The sequence below is a fragment of the Oryzias latipes genome, chromosome 1, assembly GCF_053564925.1.
Source record: "Oryzias latipes strain Hd-rR chromosome 1, Olatipes_Hd-rR_3.1".
Classification (NCBI taxonomy): domain Eukaryota; kingdom Metazoa; phylum Chordata; class Actinopteri; order Beloniformes; family Adrianichthyidae; genus Oryzias; species Oryzias latipes.
In genome coordinates, this window is record NC_136237.1 from 23,315,083 (window position 1) to 23,340,920 (window position 25,838).

Sequence of the window (25,838 nt, forward strand, 5' to 3'; positions counted from 1 at the left end):
CTCGTTCATCGGGAAAACCACTCAGCTTGCAAATGTAGATGAGATTTTTAGAATAATCCTGACCACATCGAAATGGTTTCTTGGTTTTAAAATGTACCTAATTAAATATCCTTAAGCTTTATAATGTTATGCACTATTCAGCAATTTTGGAGATTGTTTAATCAGGATATATCTCTCCATTGTTCCCTTCTGGCTGTTTTGTGAGGTATGCAGTAATTGGTAAAATGCTGGTCAACTCTTTTGCACTATATTATAAATGTCTCTTTGAAATCAATGTCATAACGTAAAGATATCAGTGGCGAATAGTTACATTTAATATATCAAAATCACCCATAACTTGGTCTGACAAATCAATAACTTCATTGGCTTAGTTAAAGTTAAATGAACTAGAATATTTGTTGTTTTGTTTAAAACATAAAAGGAAAAGAAGAGTTTAATAAAATCTTGTTTAGAAAATGAGGCACCATGATTTTAGAGCTTTGGCAATTTCAGGGTTTCTTGGCTTTGCCTGAATTTATGCTTTTATATAATTGAAGAAATGTGGAAACCCCTCCAGACCATTTCCTCACTAAAGTCCATTATCCTTTGGCAATTGAGGATTTTTTCTCTTGGGAAAAATGATTTAAGCCAATACTAAGCATCATGCCAAATTATTCTGCTGCTCAGACCAACTACCATCAGAACAACTGCGGAAAACCGAAGAGATACATGAAGGATGCTGACTTTTGAAAATACCTTACAAGTATGAGGCAATGCTTGGTTCAGCTCTGTTTACAAGATTTCAACTTACTTTCAATTGTGAGCTAATTTAGCTTTCAAAGTGTGTCACATGTAAAGCACTTATGTTAATGTTTTGTTGTTTAATAGTGACACTTGCATTGATGACAGTGGAGCAAAGTCTAGTTATAATATATATTTGTTCTGAGGGGGTGGGTATTGCTCAAAAGGAGTCCTATCCAGTATATAAAAAATACAAAAGTACAAGAAAAAATACTCATTAGAAAATACATACTTGGTGGTTGAACGTAGTAGTGTCACCCATGAAATACCCTTGAAAAGAACAAGAGAAAAAAAAATTATGTGTAGTTTTTGTGTCTATCTAAATAACAAGCCAGCTATATTCAACTACATTGTGATCTGTGGTCTTTTCAGGCTTTCCAAATAACACGTTTTTGTAATACTGTCATAGTTGATCTTTCTGGTCCTGGGTTTATACTATCCCTCAGAGGTGTTACAGTAGCCTTTTTCATGAGATTAGCTTTTAAAATATAAACAGATGATGCTTACAGCACCTGTCTTACACTTTCCCCAATCGTGCCCAAAATGTACGGTGGCCTAGAGGTGCAAGACATGTTTACATTTAAGATCCAACAACAACAAATCCAAGTACAAATGAACAAATACTGAAACACAACAGCAAAACACAACACAAATAACATAGTCCTGAACCACAACAGTAAATCTGGGTGCAAATACTGTATCGCAAAAAGCAACCCCACAACAAATACGCAGCTGGCCGGCAAGTGCAAAACACGACAGCAGAAGATGGAGTAAGATGTATGAAAGCGAGCAGCTGCTAACAGAAAAGGAATACCTTTAATACTGGAAGTGACACAAAACCGTTACCTTGCTAAACATTGTTGTAATGTTTACTGTAGTGATACAATTTTATAAAATGCTTTTGGACTGTTTCATGTGTTTATAATGTCCACATAAAGAAAACAGTAAGAAATAACTTTAAAAAATAATACTCGACTGGTTTTATATTACGTCCCTTTCTGTTAGAAGCCGCGCCTTCACCTCCGTTGTTGTGATACGGTATTTTGCACCCAGACTTGCTGTTGTGTTTCAGTATTACTTCATTTGTACTGGGATTTGTTGTTGTCTTAAAAGTAAACGTGTCTTGCACCTCTCGACCACCGTAAAATAGTCCATCTGAGTTCAAACAGCCCAGGACTACCACTATCCAATTGCAGGGGTCGATACCCAGGTTTTAATGTCACTTGCTCAGGCCTAAGTCACAACTGCCCTTACGGCTGGATGCAGTCTGTCTGTGGGTGAAAGATGGGCAAAGCACAATATTTTAAGATCGTAGACCACTCGGTGAGCTTGAAGAGTGAAAACGTTCATGCACATTTTTATTCTAAAGGCATTCTGCGGGCAACAGGTCGTAGTGAACACCTAAATAATATACAAGAGTAGGTAAGGATGAAGTAGGTGAGATACAGGTAAGCTTTTTCCTCTTTTCAACCCCTCCAAACCCTGCGCAAGGGTCAAGGGGCCTGTTAGTGCTGTTCAGGTGACAAGGGCACCCTCCTTGCAGGCTATTTGCATGTACCCTGACTGTTAAAATTTAGGAAATTAGGCAATCAGAGCTTAGTTTCTGAGGGGATCCTATGGGCACTTACATGTCATGTGCAAGTCCTGAGTGTGCAGCATTTGCAAGTGGTCAGTAAGGAGCCAGTACCCACATATCATATGCATCACTCATGCGTCATAGGTAAATGACACTTACATTATCCTTACAAATACTTTATGATACACTTACCACACGTGCATGCCATTTTCATGCAATCCCTTGAGGTGGCCGTACAAGCCTCAAAGAAAATGCACCTGTGCTCCCCTTAAGATGCGACAGCTCCTGACCATGACCTTCCACGGGCCCAGACACCCAAAAACCAACAGCACACCAGTGTAGGGCAACCTTCCATAGGGGTGCATGGGACTAAAGCTTTAGTCTGTACCACAGAGGGGGTTGGTTTTTGCACTTACCAAAGAAAAAAAGCTTTCAATTCTTGTTTAGATCTAAAAACCTTGATTTAAATGTACTCTGAATGATTAGTTCATTATTTTAAGGATTGTTCATTTATTTTTTCTCACACATAATAGGAGTAAGAATGTGTAGCATGTTGCACACATAATTCAGCAATCCTCATTTCATTTTTGTTTTCCACAGACCCATGAGGACACAGGTGTGGAAAGCAGTGACACATGCAAATAGAATTGCTAAATGAATTGAAGCATGTAAATAATTATCAATATAAATAGGAATCTTCTGGCAATGAGTGTACATTTCTCCCATGTGGTAATCCCCAAGTCTTCTCTCTTCATTAAATGGAATTTAGATTCATTTTGGGGTCACTGAGGCTTCATGCATTAAAACTCAATATATTCCAATCACACAGAATAAATACAGCATAGTAATTGAGGCCTCCTAGGATGGGCAAACATTATTACTCCAATTGCTCAATTGTTATGCTAATATGAACTAAGCCCCAGCGTACTTTGGCAATTCAGCCTCTTGAGTAAAATTGCAAGTCACATCACTGATGAATTATTTTTCACCTAATCTGTGGCAATTCAACAATACATGTAATAAAGGAAATGCAATTTTCCTGAAGGAGCTTCAAAGGTTTTGTTCTCCTTTACCCTGCTTTTCAATCAGAAATCTGAATCTTTAACATTTTTAATGAGCCTTTTTTTTCTCTATTTCACTCCCTCATTATGTATCCTCTCTGACTTCCTTCCTTAAACTCTAAATGTCTCTCTAAGGGACTCCTTCATCCGCACTCTTTGTCACTCTCACCATTTCCTTTTCCTGCCACCCCCACCCACCGTTAAACTTGAGCCAAGCTAAAGGGTCAGACAAAGCTTTAAATCTTTGTGGGAGAGTCAGTCTGCTGATGTATGCCTTGGAAACTTGCTGTTTCAATCACCAAACTGGCAACGGTTACCTGTTATAGCCCGAGCTAAACAAGCAGATGTCCTCTAAGGGGAATTACTGGGATGAACACTTTGTAACATTTCTTTTTTACGGTCATACATATGTATTTGGTTTTTCTTTACAGACTTTGAAAAAAGAAAACAGCATTTATTTCATCAGATCTGAGTAGATTACCATTAATCCTAACAGAACTTTCTTCAGCTCTGTTATTCTAAAGGGTAAAAGCCTGCTCAAAGGTCTATTTTTGTTTGATTTGACAATTAATGATAACTTTTTTCTTATTCTTTGAATATGAATTTGTCAATCTACCTATTTAGTAAACTCACCTTCATTAATTTGAGTGAAAAACCTTTTGACAAATTGCACAAATCCGCTCTGCAGGGTCAAAAAATGCACAACCTATGAGAGTTTGTTAACATCAACTGCTAAAATATCAGATAAACCACTAATTACTATTGTTCCTGCGCTTCCACACTGGCTTAAAAGAGCTCCTGTGTCTTTTTTAAAGATATTTCAAAGGCCACTGCTATCTTGTTTGAATTTGAACCTTATTATCATTATCCATGATTAGCAGCACTTAGCAGATTTTGCACTTATCTTGACCACCCATTCAGTCACTTCATTGTTACTGTGGTAACCGGAAAATACATTTAGAGAAGATCTAGTGGACTTATTTGCTCTCCACCAAACCACCAGGCAACGTTTTTTCAATCTTCTGTTGTCCAATTCTGGTGAACCTTTGTGAATTTTGGCCTCAGTTTCCTGTTTTTAGCTGAACCTGGTGTGGTCTTCTACTGCTGAAGCTCATCTGCCTCAAGGTTGGATGTGTTGTCCATTCAGAGACGCTCTTCTACAGACCTCGGTTCCTCGGTTGTAACTAGTTGTTATTTGAGTTACTGTTGCGTTTCTATCAGCTGGAACAAGTCTGCCCATTCTCTTATGACCTCTGGCATCAACTAGGCATTAATGCCACAGAACTGCTGGTCACTTAATATTTTCTCTCTTTTGAACCATTAAACCCTAGAAATGTTTTTAGGTGAAATTCCCAGATCCACAGTTTCTGAAATACTCAGACCATCCCATTCAAAGTCACTTTAATCACATTTCTTCCCCATTCTGATGCTCTGTTTGGAATGCAGCAGATCATTTTGACCATGTCTACATGCCTAAATGCACTGAGTTGCTACCATGTGATAGGCTGATTAGAAATTTGCGATAACAAGCAGTTGGACGGGATGGGTTATGAAATCATTAATAAACATATAAATATGGGAAAAGGAACATTTAGTACAACTAAGTAATTTGTAGGAAGGACATTACATTTTCACAAGGGTCTTTTAGTTATTTTTTTTTTTTTTGAAACAACGTTCTTTTTTAACTTGAGGAAAATTCTGTGAAATATTAGTTTGGTTTAATTAGGTGAATTTGTTAAGTAAAACCAAAGTGCAAAATTTTAAAAAGAAATAATCAAACAGTAAAATAAAACGAAAAGTTGTTCTTTTTTCCAAAATGGAAATAATATCTGCTTATGTTGGACTCACAAAAATATCTGACACATCTGGTCTCTGAGAACATTGTCTGACAGTGCAGCAGCAGGAGATAAGATAAATAATTTAAAGTTTTTGTTACAGTGGCTCAGAGTTTATAGTAAAGTTACTTTGAGTTTTGAAATCTGTTGCTTTTGATGTAGTCAGAAAAACGTGTTCACTTATATGTAAAGATTAGGGCTTTTTTACTTGAGTTTTCTTGGATCTTTTTCTTCATTATATAGGAGCAAAGTTTTCAGGCCAGTTTTCTAGCTTTTTGTTTATTCCTTCATGACCACATCAGATTTTAGTTTGTAATCATCACAGAGAGGTTGCCGGGACACCCCCTCTCATTGTTTGATCGCTTGGATCTTCTTTTTCCAGTCTATTTCGTCACCCTTTCGGTTATTATTCTGAATTTATTATGTCTTCTTAATTAAACTCAGTTATTTAAAATCAAGTTTCAGCTACTATTGTTTTTGCATATCCTGAGAAGGTAAAAAAAAAAACAGTCAGCTTCGATAACGAAGCACAGCCCTCATCATTTCTTTTTCCAGACGCCTTCCCATTTGGTGCCCCATTACTACAGCTTTATCCACCACGTGCTCACACTTAAATGAACTATATTGTAGTTGTATGTTGACTGAAATCAGTGGTTGTTACACTTTCACCTTCATGTACTTGGGCATTTGTTCTCCCGTAACCCTAGAACACTTTCACTATAAAAAGTTACACCATCGCTTTTGCCGGGTAATTTCTACCCAATATAATATACTCAACAAAAAGTTGACATCACATGATAACTTGGAGTGGTTTTCTTTCATTTTCATCTGTGGTATGTGTAACAAAATGAAAATGAAAAACAGGAATATTCTAAAAGCAAACTCAAAAACTACAGAAAAATCAGGAATTTGAGAACAAAAATAATAAAATGATACCGGAAACTTGGTCTTTGGTCCCCCCATTCCTGGGGATATGTGAGACTTCCCTGGTCAAGGCACAAACTCCTTGACCCGTGACATATTGAAATTCAAGTAAACAGTTTTGCTCAGGTGAAAATCACTCTGCTATAGTGCTCTAGGGTTAAATTCTTCTTTTCACCTCGTTATTTTCCTCTCTTGCATTGTTCGCTGTCATATTTGGATGTTTATCACCTGTCCATTCATTCTTAGGTATCTTTTAAAAGCTGCTACCATAAACATTATGGCTATGTAACCAGTAAAAAGCACGTATACGTTTTAAAAAACACACATCTGTGGATTGTACGGCACAATCGTATAATCATTCTTTATTATTCACATGTTCAGGTGACGCTGCCTCTCTTGTCTGCTCTCAGGCTAAATTCTGATGAAGCATGTCAGGTCAAGAATGTAGACACATGGCTCTCACATCAGGAAGACACTCTTCAATTTGACATTTCCAAATGAGATGTTGCTTTTTGAATAAGTGTGGTTCTTATGACCACGCTTGCCCTGGACAAATTAGCAAATGTCATTGCTAATAGAATAAAAGGATTTCAGAATTGATGTCACAGGGTTTGAGCATGATAAAAAAAGCTTTTTGTCTGTATCTTTAACAGAGTAATTGAGTAATTACAGAGCATTTGTATGTTTAGAGAAAGTTCTGTTCAGTATTTTTTTAGCTTTTCTTCTATATTTATTTTTTTCTACTGTTCCACAGGACATGTAGAGGTACATGTGTGTGTTGTCAAACAAAACAAAGCAACAGTATCCTTGAAGAGATCTTTTTTTTAATATATTTTGTTGTAGTAAAAAGCAACTCTGTGTTCATCTTCAGCTGAATAGAGTATGATATGATGTCTGGAACAGAAACATGCCAACATATCTTGTTCCACATGTCACTCAACACAGTGTGTAGTGAGGAAATCCGTTAGTAACATGAGAAAAGAGGCAAACTTCACATGATCTCTTGTCAGTGGAACATGGGAAGCAGGACGTTTCCTTTGACACTATTTGCCGCTGCTGTTCACAGACTACAATTAAGATAGATTTAGAGAATTCAGTTGTTTGACATAAGCCAAAGAAGGTTTTGATGTCATTATTATCCTCATTACTGTGTGAATGCAAACTAATACGCTGCTGCAGAGGCACTTGGTACAGCAGACTAAATGTTACTCCGAGCCTCATTTTTGTCAGCTGTGAACAGACAAAGCTTGGTCTTAAACAGTTTAGGAAGAAAAAAGATTACCCCTGTTCATGTCTACTTGAAAATTAATGTTTCTGCAAAGCGGCAGCAGATCATTAGAAATCTGCGTCAAACCTCACAACCTCAACACACCTTTACCAGTGCAACAAAAATGGCAAACAATCAAAACTATTCAGCCGTACAGTTTTTAGCCAACTGCCAGCTCAGACAAGGAAAATGAAGACGTTAATAGATCTATTTGTCTGCAAGTGGATGCATTGTAGTTGAGCGGAGCAGGGAGCTTGTATCCCGCCAATTGTAGCATCTATGTCACGGGCACAGGCTTTTTTGAATTACATTTTTTCGTCTGCTTCCGATTGACATTTGAATAAAAAAACACACAAAAAGGCTTGATTTTCTTTATAAATGTCCATCATCAAAAACAAAATGCTGCAAAAACACCTAAAAAATACCCAAAACACAATTTTCACTGGAGTTTGTCTTCAACCTATGCTGTGAGAAAGGGCTCAGGGTTTTTTGACAATCGAAACATCCGGAATCAGACTTTTTACTGACTTGTCACTGTGTTACTGTAGACTTACTGCAAGACTTAAAAGTCCTCAAAGCTCTGGCTGTCTCATTCACAAAAATATTACATGATTTCTCAAATTTTATGCGCAACTTTATGTCAGTTTTCTTTTTCATCTCTTGAGAGCTATGTTTTGTTTCGGGCTCAGGACCTTCTTTTACTTCAAAGTCACATCAATGCAGCTTGCCTTCTGCACGCATTACAATTGAGCCTCATCCATTTTTGTCATTTTTTTTCTCCTTTTGCTTTTAATGGCAACTTTACAACATTTTGTTGGTGCTTGTTGTACACAGTTAAAGCGCAGAGTTCACACTCTGTACCACAGTAAGAAAAACTTAAATTGTGAGGGGATCAGTGATCAGAGTGGGAATGACGGCATTGCCTCACTGTCCTTGGAAGCTGGGTTTCAGGCTACTTTTGATGTCAGACATAAAAGCCCTAACAAAAGTGATATCTCACTGCCAAGAGGAGTTCCAGTTCCCTGACTGCCATTTAAATCAGCTGCTGAGGCAACAATTTTATATCCCAGTGTGCATGTATTTTATTTATATTTCTAAACGTTTGCTGTACTTTGGGAGCGCGGCGTCAGGGCGCATGGTTCACTTAGCTCCTCTGGTCTTCTGGGATGGTGCAGATCTCTGGCGTGTGACGACTGTGACAGGAAACAGGAATTATTCTTCCCCCTCCTGTGTTGCTTTACTCCAATTTTCTTGTATGTTTTTACCATTTGTGATATATAGTGTTGTGTGATTTGTTTCACTTAAATATGTATCCTGAAGGATTATGTTCTCTCATCTTTCATCATTCCTCTCTTCTTTCAACCACTTTCCTGTTCCCCTCTCATCCCCTGCTCTCCCTCCTGGCTCTCTCTTCCTCCTTCTCTTCCTCTCTGCAGCCTGTAATGATCTAGTGGCCTTAGGCAGAGACAGGAAACCCAACGCTTTGGTCCAGGTGGCTGTCATAGATCCCCACAAGCAGCACCTTGTGTCTCATGCCTGCACAGAGATAGTGGAGGTAAGGCATCTCATACACACAAACACACACACACACGTTTTGCCTCTTGACCATTATTTAATGTTTGTTTTGCAGAATCCCAGGGTCAAAAGGTCTATGTTAGTTTCCTCTCAATGTTTTCTGTCTGCCCAACCATTTCCTTAACATCTTTTTCATATTTACGTGGAATGGAGCACAACTGCTGACTGCAAAGCTTTAGCTGCAGTCATATGCAGCCTGCGTCCACATGAGCGGGGCCGTTCTCAATTAGCAAAGAGACAGTATTGGTTTGTGGGTTGGAATGTGTTAGTGTTGCACACAACCGGAGTGGGTTTCCACCTTTTGAATTTTTCATTGTGACAGAGATGTTGCTAAGGCAACAGTCACACAAGTGTTTTTTGGGCGGCAACAGCTGCCCCCGTCCCAGTGTGGAACACCCATTTAAACACACGTGCAGAGACAAACACACACACATCTTTTTTATTCCTTTTTCTTCAGTTGAGGCCAAAGTTTCCAGACGCATCAAGAGGGATCATATTTTCCAACTAATCCAGTAAAACTCAATTAGCATAACCGGCTCTTTCAAAGACCGATCTAGGCTGCCTTTCTCCCAAATGAAGGGAACAGCGGCACATGTGTTTGTGCATGCCTCTGTGAAAACGCAGGATGTGGTAGGATACTGTATGCTGCCTCAGCCAGCTTTGCAGACACTCTGACTTAGTTTTCATTTTATGGCTCGAATGCTCGGGATTTGCAGCAGGATCTAATCATATGGACTGCTTTCGACTTCGCAAAAACAGGGTATGTAGGTACTCAATGTTTTATTCATTTGTGATGGATGGAATAATCAGGGTTTTTTTCAAATATTGATTTTATTAGTTTGCACAGAGCAATAAAAGTGACTGTTCTCTTCCATTTTAACAAATGATTTAGAAAACATGCACAGAGTCATATTTGGAAATAAATCACTAAAATAATCGGTTTATTCATATTATTGAATAAACGTATAAAAAAAATAAAAACAGTTTAAATTTATTTGCATAGTCAAAGAATGTGCACATATGACTCAGTGTTTAAAAAGAAACTACTTGAAAATGTTTGATTGTTGTGTGGCGCTCCAGTGCTGCAGTGGTGTGTGAAGGCAGCCTCACTGCCACTTGTGCTTTTTCCTGTTGCCACATTCCCAGGATGCCTGCTTTCAACAGCTGCTCTCTGCTCTGCTGGGCACTCTTTGGGTTTGCTTTGTTTGATAAACCTCAGCATATATGCTGTTACTCTAATTGACAAGACGTGATGCAATTGGTTTACTAAAATTAACAAAAAAGTTAAATGGAGGAAAATATCATCTGCACTGTTGCCTAGTTTAAAATGTGGATAACAGGAAAAAAATGAACCTGTTTTTTTTCTTTTAGTATGCATAAATATAATAAAATGCAAATAACAAATACAGAATCAACAAGAAAATAGTCTAACTATTTTATCTATATGATTGAGCAAAGTCTAATGTTGTCACTCTATCATTTCCAACTTATCAGTACCATGTTACTACCTGACAGGGCCATTGTTCACCCTCAGAACAACTTCGTCTCTCGGGGGTGGTGAATTTCACAAGAATCACAACTTTCACGTCCACATAAATAATTTGTAAGCACTGTCCTGCCAGACTTTGTCACCAGATGATTGTAAATTTTGACTCTAAAGAATTTGCCTTGCCGTCTGCTTAAATCCGTTCGGTCATTTTCCTCCTAAATCCACCATCTGTGATGCAGTTCTGTTAGCAAAAGAGTCTACTTTGTGAATTATTTCCTCTAGAATTCTTTGTACTAAGATCTCAGGAAATCAGGGAATAATCCCATTTATGCTCACTAAGAAGCTTGTTGAGTGCATTTTACCCGAAGATTAGAATAAGTACTAGCATATGCTGCTGCCACTGGTGAAATTGTTTACTCATTTATTGTGATTAAACTTTATTTTTGACCCATTGCAGGTTTAAGTAAAACTATGTCAAGAAAGCTCATGAGATACTTTACAAAGAAGTATTTATGTTTACCTTTGTTCTACAGCCCTGGAACTAAATAACAGAATTAAACACATTCATCCAACAGTCCGGATTTCCATCACAGAAGGAACAATATTTGCAGGGTTTTTTACTAAAGAAGTTGCAGACATACAGACATGACAATTTAAAAAAATATTTTTGACGATTTAAATTCTTTTGAACTAGCAAGTCCTTTTCTTTTTGTATAATGCTATATAGTAAGGCTGTCCTTCATAGTTTCTGTATTGTAAAATAAGCTGCATCCACTACTAGTAAAATATTTTAAGAACGAGAAACAATAGTTTCACTTGTTCAGCCTAATGCCAAATTTTAGACAACGAAATTAAAAAGTGTAAACATAAATGCATAAATATATAAGATTAAAAATAATCAAAATCAAATCAAAAAGGTTACAGAAAAAGCGTACACAGTAATGTTCACTACTCATCTGTGTTTATTTTACATCTCAGGGAAACAGCTTTTTCTGCTTATTAAGAGTCTTACATTGTTTTGTTTTTTCTTTTATTTCTATTGCCCGATATTACAACAATAGTCATCTCATAGGCTTTCTAATAAATTTGAAATCATAATGAGCATAACGTTATTCAATTCAAAAGCTAATGGCTAAACTAAACTAAATTAAACTAAACTAAACTAAACTAAACTAAACTAAACTAAACTAAACTAAACTAAACTCCTCTATAGAGGAGAGGAGGAGAGGAAAAGTAGGTGAGAGTAGAGGACAAAACCCCAGTGCACCATACTTTCCCCAGCTTGTGGTCAGGGTTAGGCTTAGGGTTCAGGTCATGGCTAGGCTTAAAAAATGTGTGTGTGTGGGGGGGGGGGGTGATAGAGGGGAGTGTTGTAATGAGAGTGCTAATGGCAGTTGGTTATGGTCGGTTTGTCCTGGCTCTGATTGTCCTCTGTCAAATTCCTGATGTAAGTAGATCAAACCAATTATGCCCAGGGTGAGATTGTGTTTGAGGATTCTTTAAGCTTCCTGAAACAGTGAGAATTGTGTAGATCATCTAGTCTTGGGAGAGGACAGTCAATGGTCTTCTGCGGCCTGTTTATGACCTTCAGGAGCACTTTCCTCTGAGCCACTGGGTTGCTGGTGTGTCAGACACCAATACAGTAGGTTAAAAGTCTTTGTTTGGAGCCCTGATAGAAGGACACCAAATGTCTCTAAATCCTCTGTGGATCAGTTCCCACTATAGGCAAACTGGTGACTCCAGACCAGTTTTCAAAGCAGTCATTACCACTGGTGTGAGTACAACTGCCCATTGGTCACTGATGCTTGAAAAGTGTTAGCTTACCGTTGGTAATGAAACCACTTTAACAGAGCTTAGACAAGCTGGCACAGTGGAAAGGTCCAATAACTTGTTAAAGATCTTGGTTATAATTCAAGGCAGTTTATCCGAATCTTTATAATCTTTATCTTATCTTTATCTTATCTCTTATCTTTATAATCTTTATCTTATAATCTTTATAATTGCTGAAACCACTATAATCTGGTGTCATTTGTTCTAAACACAACAAAATACTGATTAAAACAACATTTGTTCTCTGTTACCCACTGTAGTTTTGTAAAAGTCTGTGGGAGTTCCTGGCATCAGAGTATCACAATGTAACCTTGTAAAAACATCCCATCTCACATAGCCGTGAATTCTGATTTAGAACTTTGGACAATGTTTATTGCAATTAAGATCTTAAATGGCACTGAAATGAAAATACGCTTATTTAATATCCGAACAATCATTGTTTTCAATTGGCCTATCATTAAAGTAATTAATCAATTTTACATTTCCTTATTAGGACAATTTTTTTGCTAAACGCAAATTAATGGCTTAGAAATTAAACAGAAAAAACCCCTTTAACATATTGGGAAAAGCATAATGTTTTATAAATCTTATTTAGTTTTCTTGTGTGTAAAACAATGCCCTCTGAGAGAGTGCTTTTTGTATTACATGTTGCCTATTTTAGTCTTATATAACATTTAAATATTGGTTAAAAATACCTGCCCCTCTCTGAAATCATGAGGGTCCAGAAGTGTTTTTTCTCGATGAGATTTTAATGTCATACAAAATCAGTTAGATTTTAGATTTCGATTTTAGATTTAGATAAGAAGAAAAAAAAGCTTGTGATTGCATGCTATCAGTTTCAAATCCCTTTGCTTGGAGGACCTCCAAAAACTCTAGAGTCTCTGCACATAATTAGGAGTGGTCAAAAGAGGGAGAAAAGCCCCCCAGTGCTAACATAGACAGGGCTTATGTTTCCTTTTTTAACTAATCTCACACAAACACACACACACCCTTGTAATGGCCTAAATTGGCTGGCCCACTGGGCTTTACGGCCCTGCTGGTCAAAAAGACAACAGAGGGGCAGCTGTCTGGTGCAGCATGTGCTGACCACTTGCATGACAGACTGCTTTACTTCTTGGAGTAGATGGAGACAGGCTTACCACTTTAGTCTATCTGAGCACCGAGAAGATTCAGACGTCACTAAGACTGCCAAGCATGCTGGTGAGTCTGAAAGAGGCGCATTCAAATGTGCCAGAGAGGGTGGTGGTTGTGTGTGTACCTGCGTGTGTTCGGCTGAATATAATGAGCCTTTTTTTTAATGTCCACTTTTCAGTGTACAGTACTGCTTACACTCTGATTTGCGGCAACACTCAAAGTGGTTCCAGTCTGTCTGTATACCCGCTGTGCTGAATCAGGCTGTGTGATGTTAGAGCTCAGAAACCACGCAGCTTCATTGCTGGAAGAAGATGGCACCAGTCAAGACTAGTATTGCCTTGTCTAAAAAGGATGAAATCCGAGGCAGCCTACTTGTTTTATTTCCGTATCTGTCAGCCCTTAGAAAATTTCTGAATAATCAAGTGGGTTCGCAGGGCAGGGTTTTCTTGTGAATGCAGCTAAACATTTAATCCTCTCTTTGTGTGATTCAGGCGTATAGATGTTTTTTTTTTTTTTGGAAAGCTCATTGATTCGCTTCATAATGCCTAATGCAAAATTGACAAGAGATCAGAAGTCTGTGGGACTCAATCTATTCTTCCTGAAGATTACTTCTACATTAGCCTTCTAACATATTGGGCCAAAATAACTCCAATATGTTCTTGTTCACTGTAGATAGAAATACTGATTGAATTTTTAAAAACCGACTCCAATAAAATAGTGTTTTTTGTGTTTTTAACATTTTTTGTAGCCTTTTTCTCATAATGGAGGACATATGTAAGGAAAACTAAGCTTATATTGCATATGTGAGTATTTCTTTATTTAAACAATTGTGAACCAGGTGCAAACAAAAAGGTTTTTTGAAAAAGATTAAAGTTCATCTACATTGGGCGGGCTACACGCTTCCTGCTTTGCTCCATTCTGTTGCATCCGCTTGCAGACAACTAAATCCATGTACAACTTTGTTTTCCTTGTCTGACGTAGAATCTGGCTCAAAACTGTACTGCTGCATCGCTCCAATACTGCTCACCATTTATGTTGCACCACTAATGTTAGTTGCAGGTTGTGAGGGAGTGTAAACTAGTGGGAGAGATTGTAAATAAATGGATGATGGGAAATAAAGGTAGGCTCACTCCCCACCAACAGTCTTGCCCGCAACTCAGAGGTGAATTACTGATGAACTAATACTGCTTTGCAGAGACGGTGTCTTAGAAAATAATAGTCTTTTTAATTTGGATAAAAATGGCATCATCGTAATTAAAGGACCACGGAGAACACTTTAAAAATGGATGAAAAGATGATTGGAGTGGGACTTTAAAGAGCTATTTTGTAATGATTAGTTGAAGTGGAACAATCCTAGAGCAGTTTTAAAATAATGGCTGAAAATGTGGCTTTTTTGGGGGAATAAACCTTTCCACGCAGGGTCAGAGATTGGAGGTAGCTACTGTCACTTGTTTTGGCGCTCTTTACTTTTTCTACTTATGTCATTGACAGAATAGCATGAATTCAATTGTTTTAATTATATCCATGATAAGATCGGTTTGATCATTTTGGCTGGAATTAATCATCTTCAGGATAAAACACGAGGAATCTGTCGTAATATTCTGTGAAATAAATACAACGCATGAGTACTTTAGCTTCTATTAGCTGGCACATTTTTCTGCAATAACATTTGCTGTAATTTTATGGAACAAAACCAATGTGCTGTAAAGAGAGGCACAGTGATGAAAGCTCTGTCTGGAATAGCAATCATTTTAAAGTGTTAATTCTGTATTATTCAAAACATGCACACAAAAAAATGAAGTGAACATTAATACTTACAATGTTATAACTCTTGTAAATATTCTTTAAATACTAAACCATCCAGAGTTTGCTCTTTATTCAGATTGTGGCATTCTAACAGGTAATGAATCCCTTCAGGTAGTATTTGTGTCGACATAATTTTGAAAAGAAAAAAAAAGAAAAAGTCAAATGTTTTATTTGACTGATGGGTGTGACCGTGTTTGTCTAAGTTGGGCTCATTACTTCTTCCTGCTGTGACTTCACATGTTCCCAACAGGCTGCACTGAGCAGACGCCCATCAGAGCAACTAAAGAAAGAGGAAGCCCGCAATTTAAACATAAACTGCTTTGACTTGGTACCAAAAAACCAACATCAAGTGACTAAAAGGTTGTTTGGTCTGATGAGAAAAGGCTTACGCTTCTGACGTAATACTTTACTTGTCTTTTGAAGTACAACCATTTTTTTTTTACTCAGGAAAAAAAAACCTGTAGATTTTTTTGGATTTGAATTGGACACACTGAAAGAAAAGGTTTTTGTGCCAGAGCTAATCACTAATCTCTTCATGATTAATGAACTGTGCAGCCAGCTAAGTCTCATAAAAACTGTGACAAAGATATTACATTTTCAAAAAGACATTTCAGAAGACAGCATTGATACCAACTGTGTCTGTGTTTTTTAATACTTTTGTTACACTCATCACTTTCAAGCACCTGGGCTGGCAGGGATTTCTGATTGGAAAGGATCTCACATGATGAGCAACCATCAAGATGTTTGTTAGTGCCTCTGGCAAGTCAAACATCTTAGACTGGCACCCGTCCGACTTCATTCTTGTGTGTAGTTGGGGGTGCAGGGGATTGTCATACTTGGTGATGGTTTAGTTTCTGTTTTGCAGCCACTCCCCCATTTTCCCTCCTTTAGCTTCCTTACCTCTGATCTGGAGCAAAATGTGCAACAGGGTTGAGCCTCAAATTCAAAAGGGGAATATCTAAATATAGATGTTGAGTGTTCAAGTAATAGATTACATAACCCCCATTGTGGCAGTGAAGTCTGTTCAACAAACGAGACTCTCAGCCTTTCTCTGTTTACTCAGCTGCTGAAAAGGACATGTTAAAAAAAGGAGTAAAGGAGTGGGAAGAAGACTCACTTGTATTTCTGTTCTTAATTTAGAGTGCACAGCTCAGTTAAAATTTTTAAGGAAATTATGGACTTGGTCACTCACTTGGTCACTTACAAATGTGTTCTTTATTGTTACAAAAATAAATATATTATCATATGAACATAGTTTATTCTGAAAGGGGTAAGAATAGCATGATGCAGATCATTTGAAACTGGCACAAAGCTGACACACAAATCGCGTTTGGTGTTAACGCCGCTTAAAAGACAAACCAAAGTTCTTGTTTTTAACATACATCAAATCAACACTTAAAAAATATAGATGAAAACAAAAATATAAATATACAAGCCTTTCGTCTCGTGAATCTGTAGTGTTTGCTGTAGCTCTCACAAAAACTGGGTCCACACCATCACTAGTCTTTTTGCAGCAGACTTCTTTGCACCTTTGTGGTGTTATTGAGCCTGAATGAGGCCCATTCAGCAAAGCCACGTTTGAGCTTATCGGTTTTGACCGATAAGCTGACTTGTACTTGTTTAAGCTTTTGATTACTTAACAGCATAACCAGTTGCTCGAGTTTAATAATAACAACAAAAATGTTTCCTTACCGGTCAACATTTATTGCTTTGGTCCAGCAGTTTCATTTGGACAGTTTTTTTGTTTTTTTTGCTTGTACAAAGAATCAAAAAAGCAGTGCAGAGTGCGTTAAGAAAAAGGAAAATGAGGAAGGGGGCAGAAAAGTTTGGGTTTTTGTTTATTCGCTTTTCCAAGTATTCCTGCTTTTCTCTTGCCTTTATGCGTTTTTTGCACTTTTCTTGTGCGTTGCAGAGCACAAGAGTATTAACAGTCACAAACATCCTCATGAACAAATATCCATGCTGTGGCTACAGATTTTCTGCATTGTCCTTCTTTCTTCCAGGCAAACAAAGACCCGTTATTTCTGACTGGAGTGACCTTCCCTTCAGGGTATCCAGAGACATTGGTCAAGCTAATGGTGTATGATGTGAAGGACAAGAACCAGGAATCTGTAAGTATACACTTAGTTTGCTCTGCATATGCTTATGCTGTAAAACCAGCACACTGAAAATCAAGTGGTGGCGAAGATAATGAGAACAATGTGTTCAAAGCCATCTGTGAATCTGTCATATTTCAAGTGCTGTTTGTGAGGTTTTAATCTTCGGGGAAGGAAAATGAAAAGTTGTCTGACAGTTGCCTCAGCTCTCAAAGTAATTCGAGTGTATACCTGATTGAGTCATGTTTTGAACATGAACACCAATGATCCATTTTAACAGTCCTGGGCCCTAACCTCTGGCTGCATTTTCAAAGGACAAGGTTTGTACTCACTGCAGTATGCCGAGAGCATCTTTACAATTCAGTCCATCCCTTGGGAAAGCCATCTGGCTTCATCTGTGGGAAATGGATGAGGAGCCAGACATAGAATCCTGAATGGGCCGGGCCCTTTGATTTAGACATTTAACAGACTTTATAACAGACTCGTCTTTGTGGCTGTATGTTTGATCTAAATCAAGTCCTGAACTCATACCAGGATTCTATTTCTTAATTTAGCATAACAGACTCAAAAGCTTTATGGCGTCTGAAGATTTTTTTTTTTATTACACTGATCCTATAACATGTTTAAAGTGATTGCAGCACAAATGCAGCTGTATCATGACTTTTTTGGTTGCCATAAAAACAACTCTGTTAGAGTTAGCAGAAACTTGACTAATCTTTAGTTTGTTGTCTTCTTCCCCTGTATTTTATTTATATAAGTGAGGGTTTATTTCATTATTTATTTATTACTTCATGGGGTACATTGCCCTAATTTATTGCTCTACTGTTTTAAAATCACAAGATTGAGAAAATTAGACAGGCACATTTTGTTTATAGTTTTAAAAAGTTTTAATATGGCAGTCCAGTATTTTACACTTATGTATGTAGGAGTTTTTGCATTCTTTTGAGCACCGTCCCTGAAAACTTTCCAATGATTTATTGTGGGGACAACTAGTGATTTTTTAGGAATTTGACCTTTCTAGGGTTAGCTTACATACAAGGTTTGATCTTAAATTAGGGTGAAACCATAGAAGGACAAGGGTCAGGATTCTTTTTTTCCTTTTTATTTGTGTGTGTGTGTGTTTACTTGCAAACCAGCAGGACCTCTTAGGGAGATATTTGTTCTTATGTGGTTGTATGCACATTGTAAAAGTCCACATCAATGATAATTCTGCTCGGAAAGTATTAATCTGAGTCATTATTTCCTTGCATTAAATGTCTTTTGACATTTTGTGGAGGCATTTTTATGTTTCCAAACTAAACAAATGATTTACTGAAATGCACAAGGAACTGTCCTTTTTCCTTCCTGTTAATTCTATGTGAAAGTGCACACCTATCTACCCACAGTATTTGTGCTTCATTTTTCTTGGCTATGAAACACATTTAACAATAAATGGTCAAAACAATAACATGTACCTTCATTTTCCATTAATTTTCATTTAATACCTTTTAGGGTCACAGGGGTGCTGGAGCCTATCCCTTCCATTATTGGGTGAAGGTGGGGTACACCTTGGACCAGGGGTGTATATACATTTTTACACAGAGGGCCAGATTTAGTGAGGTGATAATGTGTGAGGGCCATCCATTCGGCCAGCATTCGTTAATCCAAATGAACTATTCAATAAATGAGAGTATTTTTATTTCTTTACGTAAACGGAAGTAATATTTAAATAATTTTTTAGCCCAAATTACTGTTAATTTCACATTTGACCAGAAATAAAACTGTCTAAAAAACCCACTTTGGTCAACAATAAATGTAGTTTTTTTAAGAAATGTTATATATTACTCACAAATAAATGCTCACTTTAAACTTTTAAATTAAATCATCTAAACAGGAAAATAACACAGATAGTTATCTTATAAATAAGTGGTTTTACTCACATAAACAACTAAATCTGTCCTTTTTATTTGGCCCTTAAGGCTCTGAAGGTCAAGTAGCTATAGTTTTTCCCACAGGTTCACAACAGCTTATAATGTAATTTAGCCGGTCACAATCAAGAAATCGTAGTTCTTGATTGGATTGGAACCAGGGCCTTCTCACTCAAATAATCTTAGAAAGTACATAAACCCCCTCTTTGTTTTCCATCTGTTTCCTTAGAGTTTTCATTTATTGTTCTGTGTGCCATATACCGCCAGAGACTTTATTAAATGTCTAGATAAAGCTGTCTTTTTCATATCAAAAAGCCAGTATTTTTCCAGGTTTTTAATAGATGTCCATTTCAGTACCATCCTTTAATGTGAAATAGAGTTCTATCTGTCAGTCTATTGAAATGATCCCCAACATGGCGTAAAACCGTTTACTCCAGCTTAGATTTTCAGAAAAGCAGGTGAAGGTTAAACTAATTGCAATTAAGTTAGGATTAACGTTTAAAGTCTGTACTAATTTTTTCACTGCTTTCATAAACTATTTTTGAAAGATGATTGAATACAATTTAGAAGGGAAAATACATAAATAAAAACCATGTGATGAAATTTAATACCATTGATATTCCAGAGGCTAAAAAGATTTGGAGAGATTTCCCATATTTTTCTGGCATTACTGCATGCCTGCAGCATCTTTTACATTTTCCTCACTGCTCTATAGGGCACAGAATGCTTGTCTGGCTCTCATTAGAGACTCTTGAGGTAAACACATGCATGACCCTGAACATGAGCTGTCACCAGGCATCAGCCCCCCAGTGGCTTTAAGTGGCAGATCAGAAATCACTCAGTCATTTAATTTTCTAGTAAGAGTAAACAAGGGAGCTATTTGTTGTGTCTTAGAGTGTGTGCTTGACAAATCTGCTTTCACATGCCACTTTAACCCTTTGGCCATATTTGACATAACATCTGCTGATTCTGTTCTCTGGAAATCAAAATATTACATAAAGCCATAAAAAAGAAGGGAAAGAAAAAATTGCGTTTGCTATCTTATATTATATCACATCTTGCCAAATCCCATCAGTTCGAACAGAAAATGGATGGCATCTAAAGAGGTGGGCGAGGACACGAATAGAGTGAGGTTAGATGACAGTCTCAACATTAGCGGAGGACAAAATAGTTTGAAAGCATTGTGGTTTCCCTCTCCAATGGCTGCACACTCATAAATATTTGAGAGTGCAGGGAGGGCTGTGAGGCTGATAGCTGAGAGAACGGAGGTGTAAAAAGGAGTTCAGCATGGTTGGATGTTTCCAAGGTGCAAGTGATCCCGCCCTCAAGCCAAGCTGTCAAATGTTGACAGGTCAGTTTTACTTGAACACGGGGTTTTCTAACCGAAGCTGATTCAAAGCTGCACTTTGAGTGACTCCCAAGAGTAAGGAAGTCAACACCAAGATCAAGTTCTGTTAACAGAATCCAAAAATGTTGTTTGCAACTCAGAAGAATCTCTACACACTCTCCATAGATGGTCTCATTTGTCGTGTCTCCATCTTTAGGCAGGATGACCATTCAAGTATGACCATTGAGCGTCATATTTTTCCCAGAAAATTAAAGAAAATTGTCAGTAATTCTCAGTTTTGCAACTGGTCTGAATAGAATGAAGTGAAGGACTAAGAATAATTGAAAACTTGCTGAATCTCATCAGACATCTCCATGTCACAGAAAAAGATTTCACTTGCATGCTGGCTGCATCAGAATTATTTCCACTTATCCCTTCATGGAGTTTGGAGATGCACTAGCTATAGACGTGTAGCTAAATATCTGCACAATCTTTTATCATGGTCATTTAGTGGAGGGGCAAGACGGGTTACCTGCTGTAAGAGCTGTTTATTCCCCTTTGTGATTTGGATTTAACTGCCTTTTCCTTCCTCAGCGACTGCACTGCTGCAGTTTTCAGCTAACATTGTCCTAGGAGAAAAACTTGGTTTCTGCACTGTGCACCATGGAGGGAAAAGACCTATTTGAGTCAAACAGGAAGATATTGCATGTCTGGTTATTTCAAATGGAAAGGCATTTAACATTTTCAATCAAAGAAAACTCTACGGGACTTTTTGGCGAGCTACTTTAACAGCAGCTTGTGCAAAAAAGCACCGACTGTAATTTACAAACATATTACATACATACAAATTCACCTCTGAGCTGTGGTTGGGCCTGTTGCCACCTAAGCCCGCTTCCTATCGTCCATTTGTTTCACATGCTCTGCCGCTAGCTCACAGCCTCTTACAACCCCAACCAAACATTACCTGTACAACAAAAATGGCAAGCAATATCGGAGTTATCAAGTCGTACAGTTGTGAACCAGCTCGTATGAGGAAAATAAAGACGCCACAGCTAAAAGGTTTTTCCAATAGCATATTTTTCTTTTGCACCTGTTTCACATTGATTCGAATGAAGGAATACTCGGAAATGCTTAATTTTTTTTGTCAACATCTTCCATTATCAGAAAAATGCTACAAGAACATATTAAAAACACCAAAAACAAATTAGTCTTACACATATATTTGCTTGAAGTTAATTAGCTCCTATGCCAGTGATTCCACATCAGATTTCACTGCAGAAAATCCTTGAAAATTGTGTGATTATTTACCCTGTTTGAGAATATTGTGATTGGCTAATGTCATTCAGATTTCAGGAGGTGGTTCAAACAGCCACCTGGGTGGTGAATTGTCACTCCAATTATGAACTGCTGAACTATGGAGAATCCCGCTCTCGTTCAATCCTGCCTGTCAATAATCATGATGCGTACAAGACAGTGAGCTAATACATTTCCGGCATGGCTGCCTGGTTCAGTTGGATGGGTTTGGGTGGGGTGGCAATATTCTGGGAAATAGTTTACCACCAGAAAAAGAGAGGATAAAGGAAATGGAAGCACACAGGGAAACAGAGCAGACAGTGACAGAAAGACAGGGCGAACAGAAACACAAAACATACTGAGTTTTGCAAGAATCAAATATGCAAGAAATGTCTTGGTGTTGACTGGTTGAGCAGCCATGAGTGATAACCTACAAGGGAAGAAGTTCTCAGATAAGACTGCCTCTTGTCTGATGGCTCCTCTGTTCCCTCACCAACCCCACCTGCACAACCACACATGTCACATGTCCACAACTCCAAAATATCTTATAACCAGAGGATTTTGTTTAAAACAAAAGTCTTTGCTGGACGTGCTGTGGTAAAAAAAATCGTACGTTCCATCTTCCCAATCATTTATTCTGTTTTCACAGATGATAATACCACCAGATTAATCAATACTTGTACTGATCAATGCAAAAAATGACTATTGAATTTAGATACCAATTTGCCACAGCAGCAACAGCCGCTGAGCCTTCAAGTTGTCTCCTGTTGACACATGGCTTCACACAGCACTGCAGACCACCCACTATGTTCCTTCACCTGCTCTGGAACTTATGCAGTTGTTGACACCACCGTTCACAACAATGAAATGTCTAAAAATTGGAGGCTGTGCTTCAGATGGACATCTGCAGGCAGTTTTAATTGAAAACAGCGATGGAAAAGGAGCTTTGTGGAAATGTTTTGCACACAAGGCCAACGACAGAGGAACAGCAATGGATGTTGATTACCATTTGTACACAGGGTATAGAGGCTAAAGAAAGAAACAACTTTATTATTTTTTGTAAACACCCAGGGAGAATTTGCTGCTTTAGCTTCAGCTCTGAAAGATTATCCAGGTTTCTCTCTTTTCTCTGACAGTAATTTGTTTTTAGCATACTGTGGTCAAAACCAAATATTACCATTTACAATTTCAGTTTCACACACTGTTAAATATTGCTTTGATGGAAAGGAGACAACAGACACAGACTTCCAATAACTGATCGGTTGTTCAGAATGAGTTATTCTTCTCTTTTTGTAAAGTCGAGGGCCCTCGTTCTAAAAAAACTTACAGCATAGAGTTTATTTATAAGATTCTGCAGTTTCACCTTTGTGACTTTATTTTGGCCTCAAAGATAGGAGTGACCTCACAGCAAAATAACCATCAAAAATCAATACTTCTCTGTAAATTCTTTTATATTCTTTTTCAGTTTGAGATTTTGCTCCTGTTTATCAGTGGTAATGAAATATTGTTTCCTTTATCCTACAAGAAAGCTGGAAAATGAATCATGGGGTTTGGGTTAGAACACAATTCACCTTTCTACTTGAAGATATTTGGTGATCCTTTCCCTTGGCACAGTGGCGGTAATATCCATCTTGCTTGTAGACAGTGTGCAAATCAGCCTCATCACTGAAGAAACATGGCAGCTCTTAATGTTATGGATTCATATGATAAACTCAATGGCAAAGCTCCAATCCTAAAATGGGATTTGCCTTGAATAAGACAGATCGTTTTGGCATAATAATGAATTAAATCCCTCCTGTAACATTAAGCTTTGGACAGACCATGATTGCCTGAATTTAAAAGCACTGATCGTTGCAGTTTCTTGTTCAACAGAAAGTATTTTTTTCAGAGCAGAAAGGTGAGCCAAACAAGTTAGTTGAGAGAGGGGAAAGTGTTTTTTGGAGCAGAAAATGTAAATACCCACTAACATTTTTACTGCCACTCAGATTTCTGACATCCTGACTTACACCGTAAAACCTAAAAATATAAAACTATGTACAAAGTTTCCTTCTTCTAAAGTAAATTGTAACTGTTAATATTTTTTATAGACTGCTAATGCCTAACTGCTATTATCCGTCCTCAGAAAGGCACCAAATAATAACTTTGTTTTCCCGCTGTGCTGACATGCACTACAATAAAGTGGCTGACTGCAGCAATGAATATTTACAATTGTGTAAATTAAGTGTGCTCTCGGTTTTGATGTTGGGGTGTAAGCAGTCAGTCGTGAAAACATTTGTTGTGGTGGTGCAGGCTAATTAAACGCAGTCACCTGAATCCAAATAAAGAAGATAGTTTTTTATGAAAATGTACAAACCAGATGTGTTTTGCTTTTTCATGAAGTGGACCTCCTCCTTCCCCTCAAACAATTAAACTGTTTTCCGTTCTTTGGTGGTATAACATGAGCAAATGTACAACCTTAAGGGATCTGGTGTTGTAATATGTAAGTTTTAGGAAGTGATAAAGTAAAAAAAAAAAGGTCACATTTCTTGTAGTCACTTCAATGCTCTTTGTTTAAACAAAAACAACAATATTTTTTTTACTTTTTAACATGTTTTTTAATTTATTCCTGCATTTTTTTGTATATAATATCATTGCCTCATGCCACACTTTAAGAGAAGGATTCGTTTTGTACCAAAAACTTCATGAAAAACATGTGCTGCACGGTGGCACAGTGGTTAGCGCTCTTGCCTAACAGCAAGTCCCGGCTGGGGGACCTGACACAGAACACCAATGGGGAACCTTTGGATGTTCTACCTATGCGTGGAGGGGTTTTCTCCTGGGAATCTGGCTTCCTCCCACCATCCAAAAACATACTTAGATTAATTGGTCACCCTAAATTGTCCCTAGGTGTGAATATGAGAGTGCATGGGTGTGTGATTGTGAGCCTGTGACAGACTGACGAGCTGTCCCCTGCCTTCGCCTGCAAGTGACCGGGATAGGCTCCGGCAGCCCTGTGACCCCAAAAGAGAATAAACGGAATAGAAGTTGAATGAATGTATAAAGGTAGCCATTAGTATCCATTTTTATCCATTGTCATGACTAGAAAAAATGTTCATTGATTTCAGGTGGACAGAAATGGATTTTACTTACACAGTAAGCTAAAAACTAAAACACAACAAAGCCAGAAAACAATGTAATGAGAAAAGCAGCCAAGGTCAGATCCTAATGGAGAGCCATGTCTTCTGGGTGCACAGCAGGACCAGTGGCACAATAGGGGAAGTCACTGAGGCCCTTAAACACTCAAAGGGAATGCTGGGGAAAAAGCTGGAGCGTGATTTCACACATGCAAAGTGATGATCTGAGAGAAATGGATACAATGAAGCAGTGGTTAAGTGCATTCACAGCTGATTAAGAATGGAGCTCAGGTGTGCAGCCAGCATGTGCAATCGTCATGCCTGTTCTTTGAAACTGTGCCTCAAGACAAACAGACGACAAACACTGGAAAACTGTCAGGGAGACAGAAAGACAGAAAAACAAAAATACACTCAGTTCCTACACCTGCTCAGAATTATAGGGGTCTGCTGAAGCAGCTGTCATGAAGCAAGAGAACCATCCATGAAACTTCACAAATCCAAAACACTATTGAAAAGTAAAGACTGTATTCTTGGCATCTCAGTGGGATGGAATGTCTTCAACTTTTGCAAAGCTACAAATCACAGAATGTACCCTAACTTCTTCCTGATCAGGTTCATCTGAGATCAGGAACATTCTGGACTGATCACCAGTCCAAACCAGAGCAGCATTTCAACAAATAACACAGTCACGAACTCTAAAGCTGCGTTCACACCGAATGCGATTTGTGCATCACAGGTGTCCAGTTTCAGTGTTAAGTCAATTTACAGACGTAATCAGGGGTCCTGTGGCGTGCTTGAGTATGGAGCTCAACGTATTGGGCTGGC

General features: G+C 37.9%; 1 protein-coding gene across 5 annotated transcripts in view; it reads left to right on the forward strand.

Annotated features, from left to right (window-relative positions):
* LOC144981234 (type II inositol 3,4-bisphosphate 4-phosphatase-like) overlaps positions 1–25,838 on the forward strand; it is a 172,038-nt gene that overhangs the window by 32,425 nt on the left and 113,775 nt on the right. For 3 of the 5 annotated variants that reach the window (XM_078951946.1, XM_078951951.1, XM_078951942.1), the window contains exons 3-4: positions 8,880–8,998; positions 17,281–17,388. In XM_078951946.1, coding sequence (XP_078808072.1) covers positions 8,880–8,998; positions 17,281–17,388 — 227 coding nt within the window. Of the gene's footprint in view, positions 1–8,879; positions 8,999–9,446; positions 9,779–13,414; positions 13,538–17,280; positions 17,389–25,838 lie in introns of those variants that run through there. The other 2 variants (XM_078951955.1, XM_078951959.1) reach the window with 2 other exon arrangements.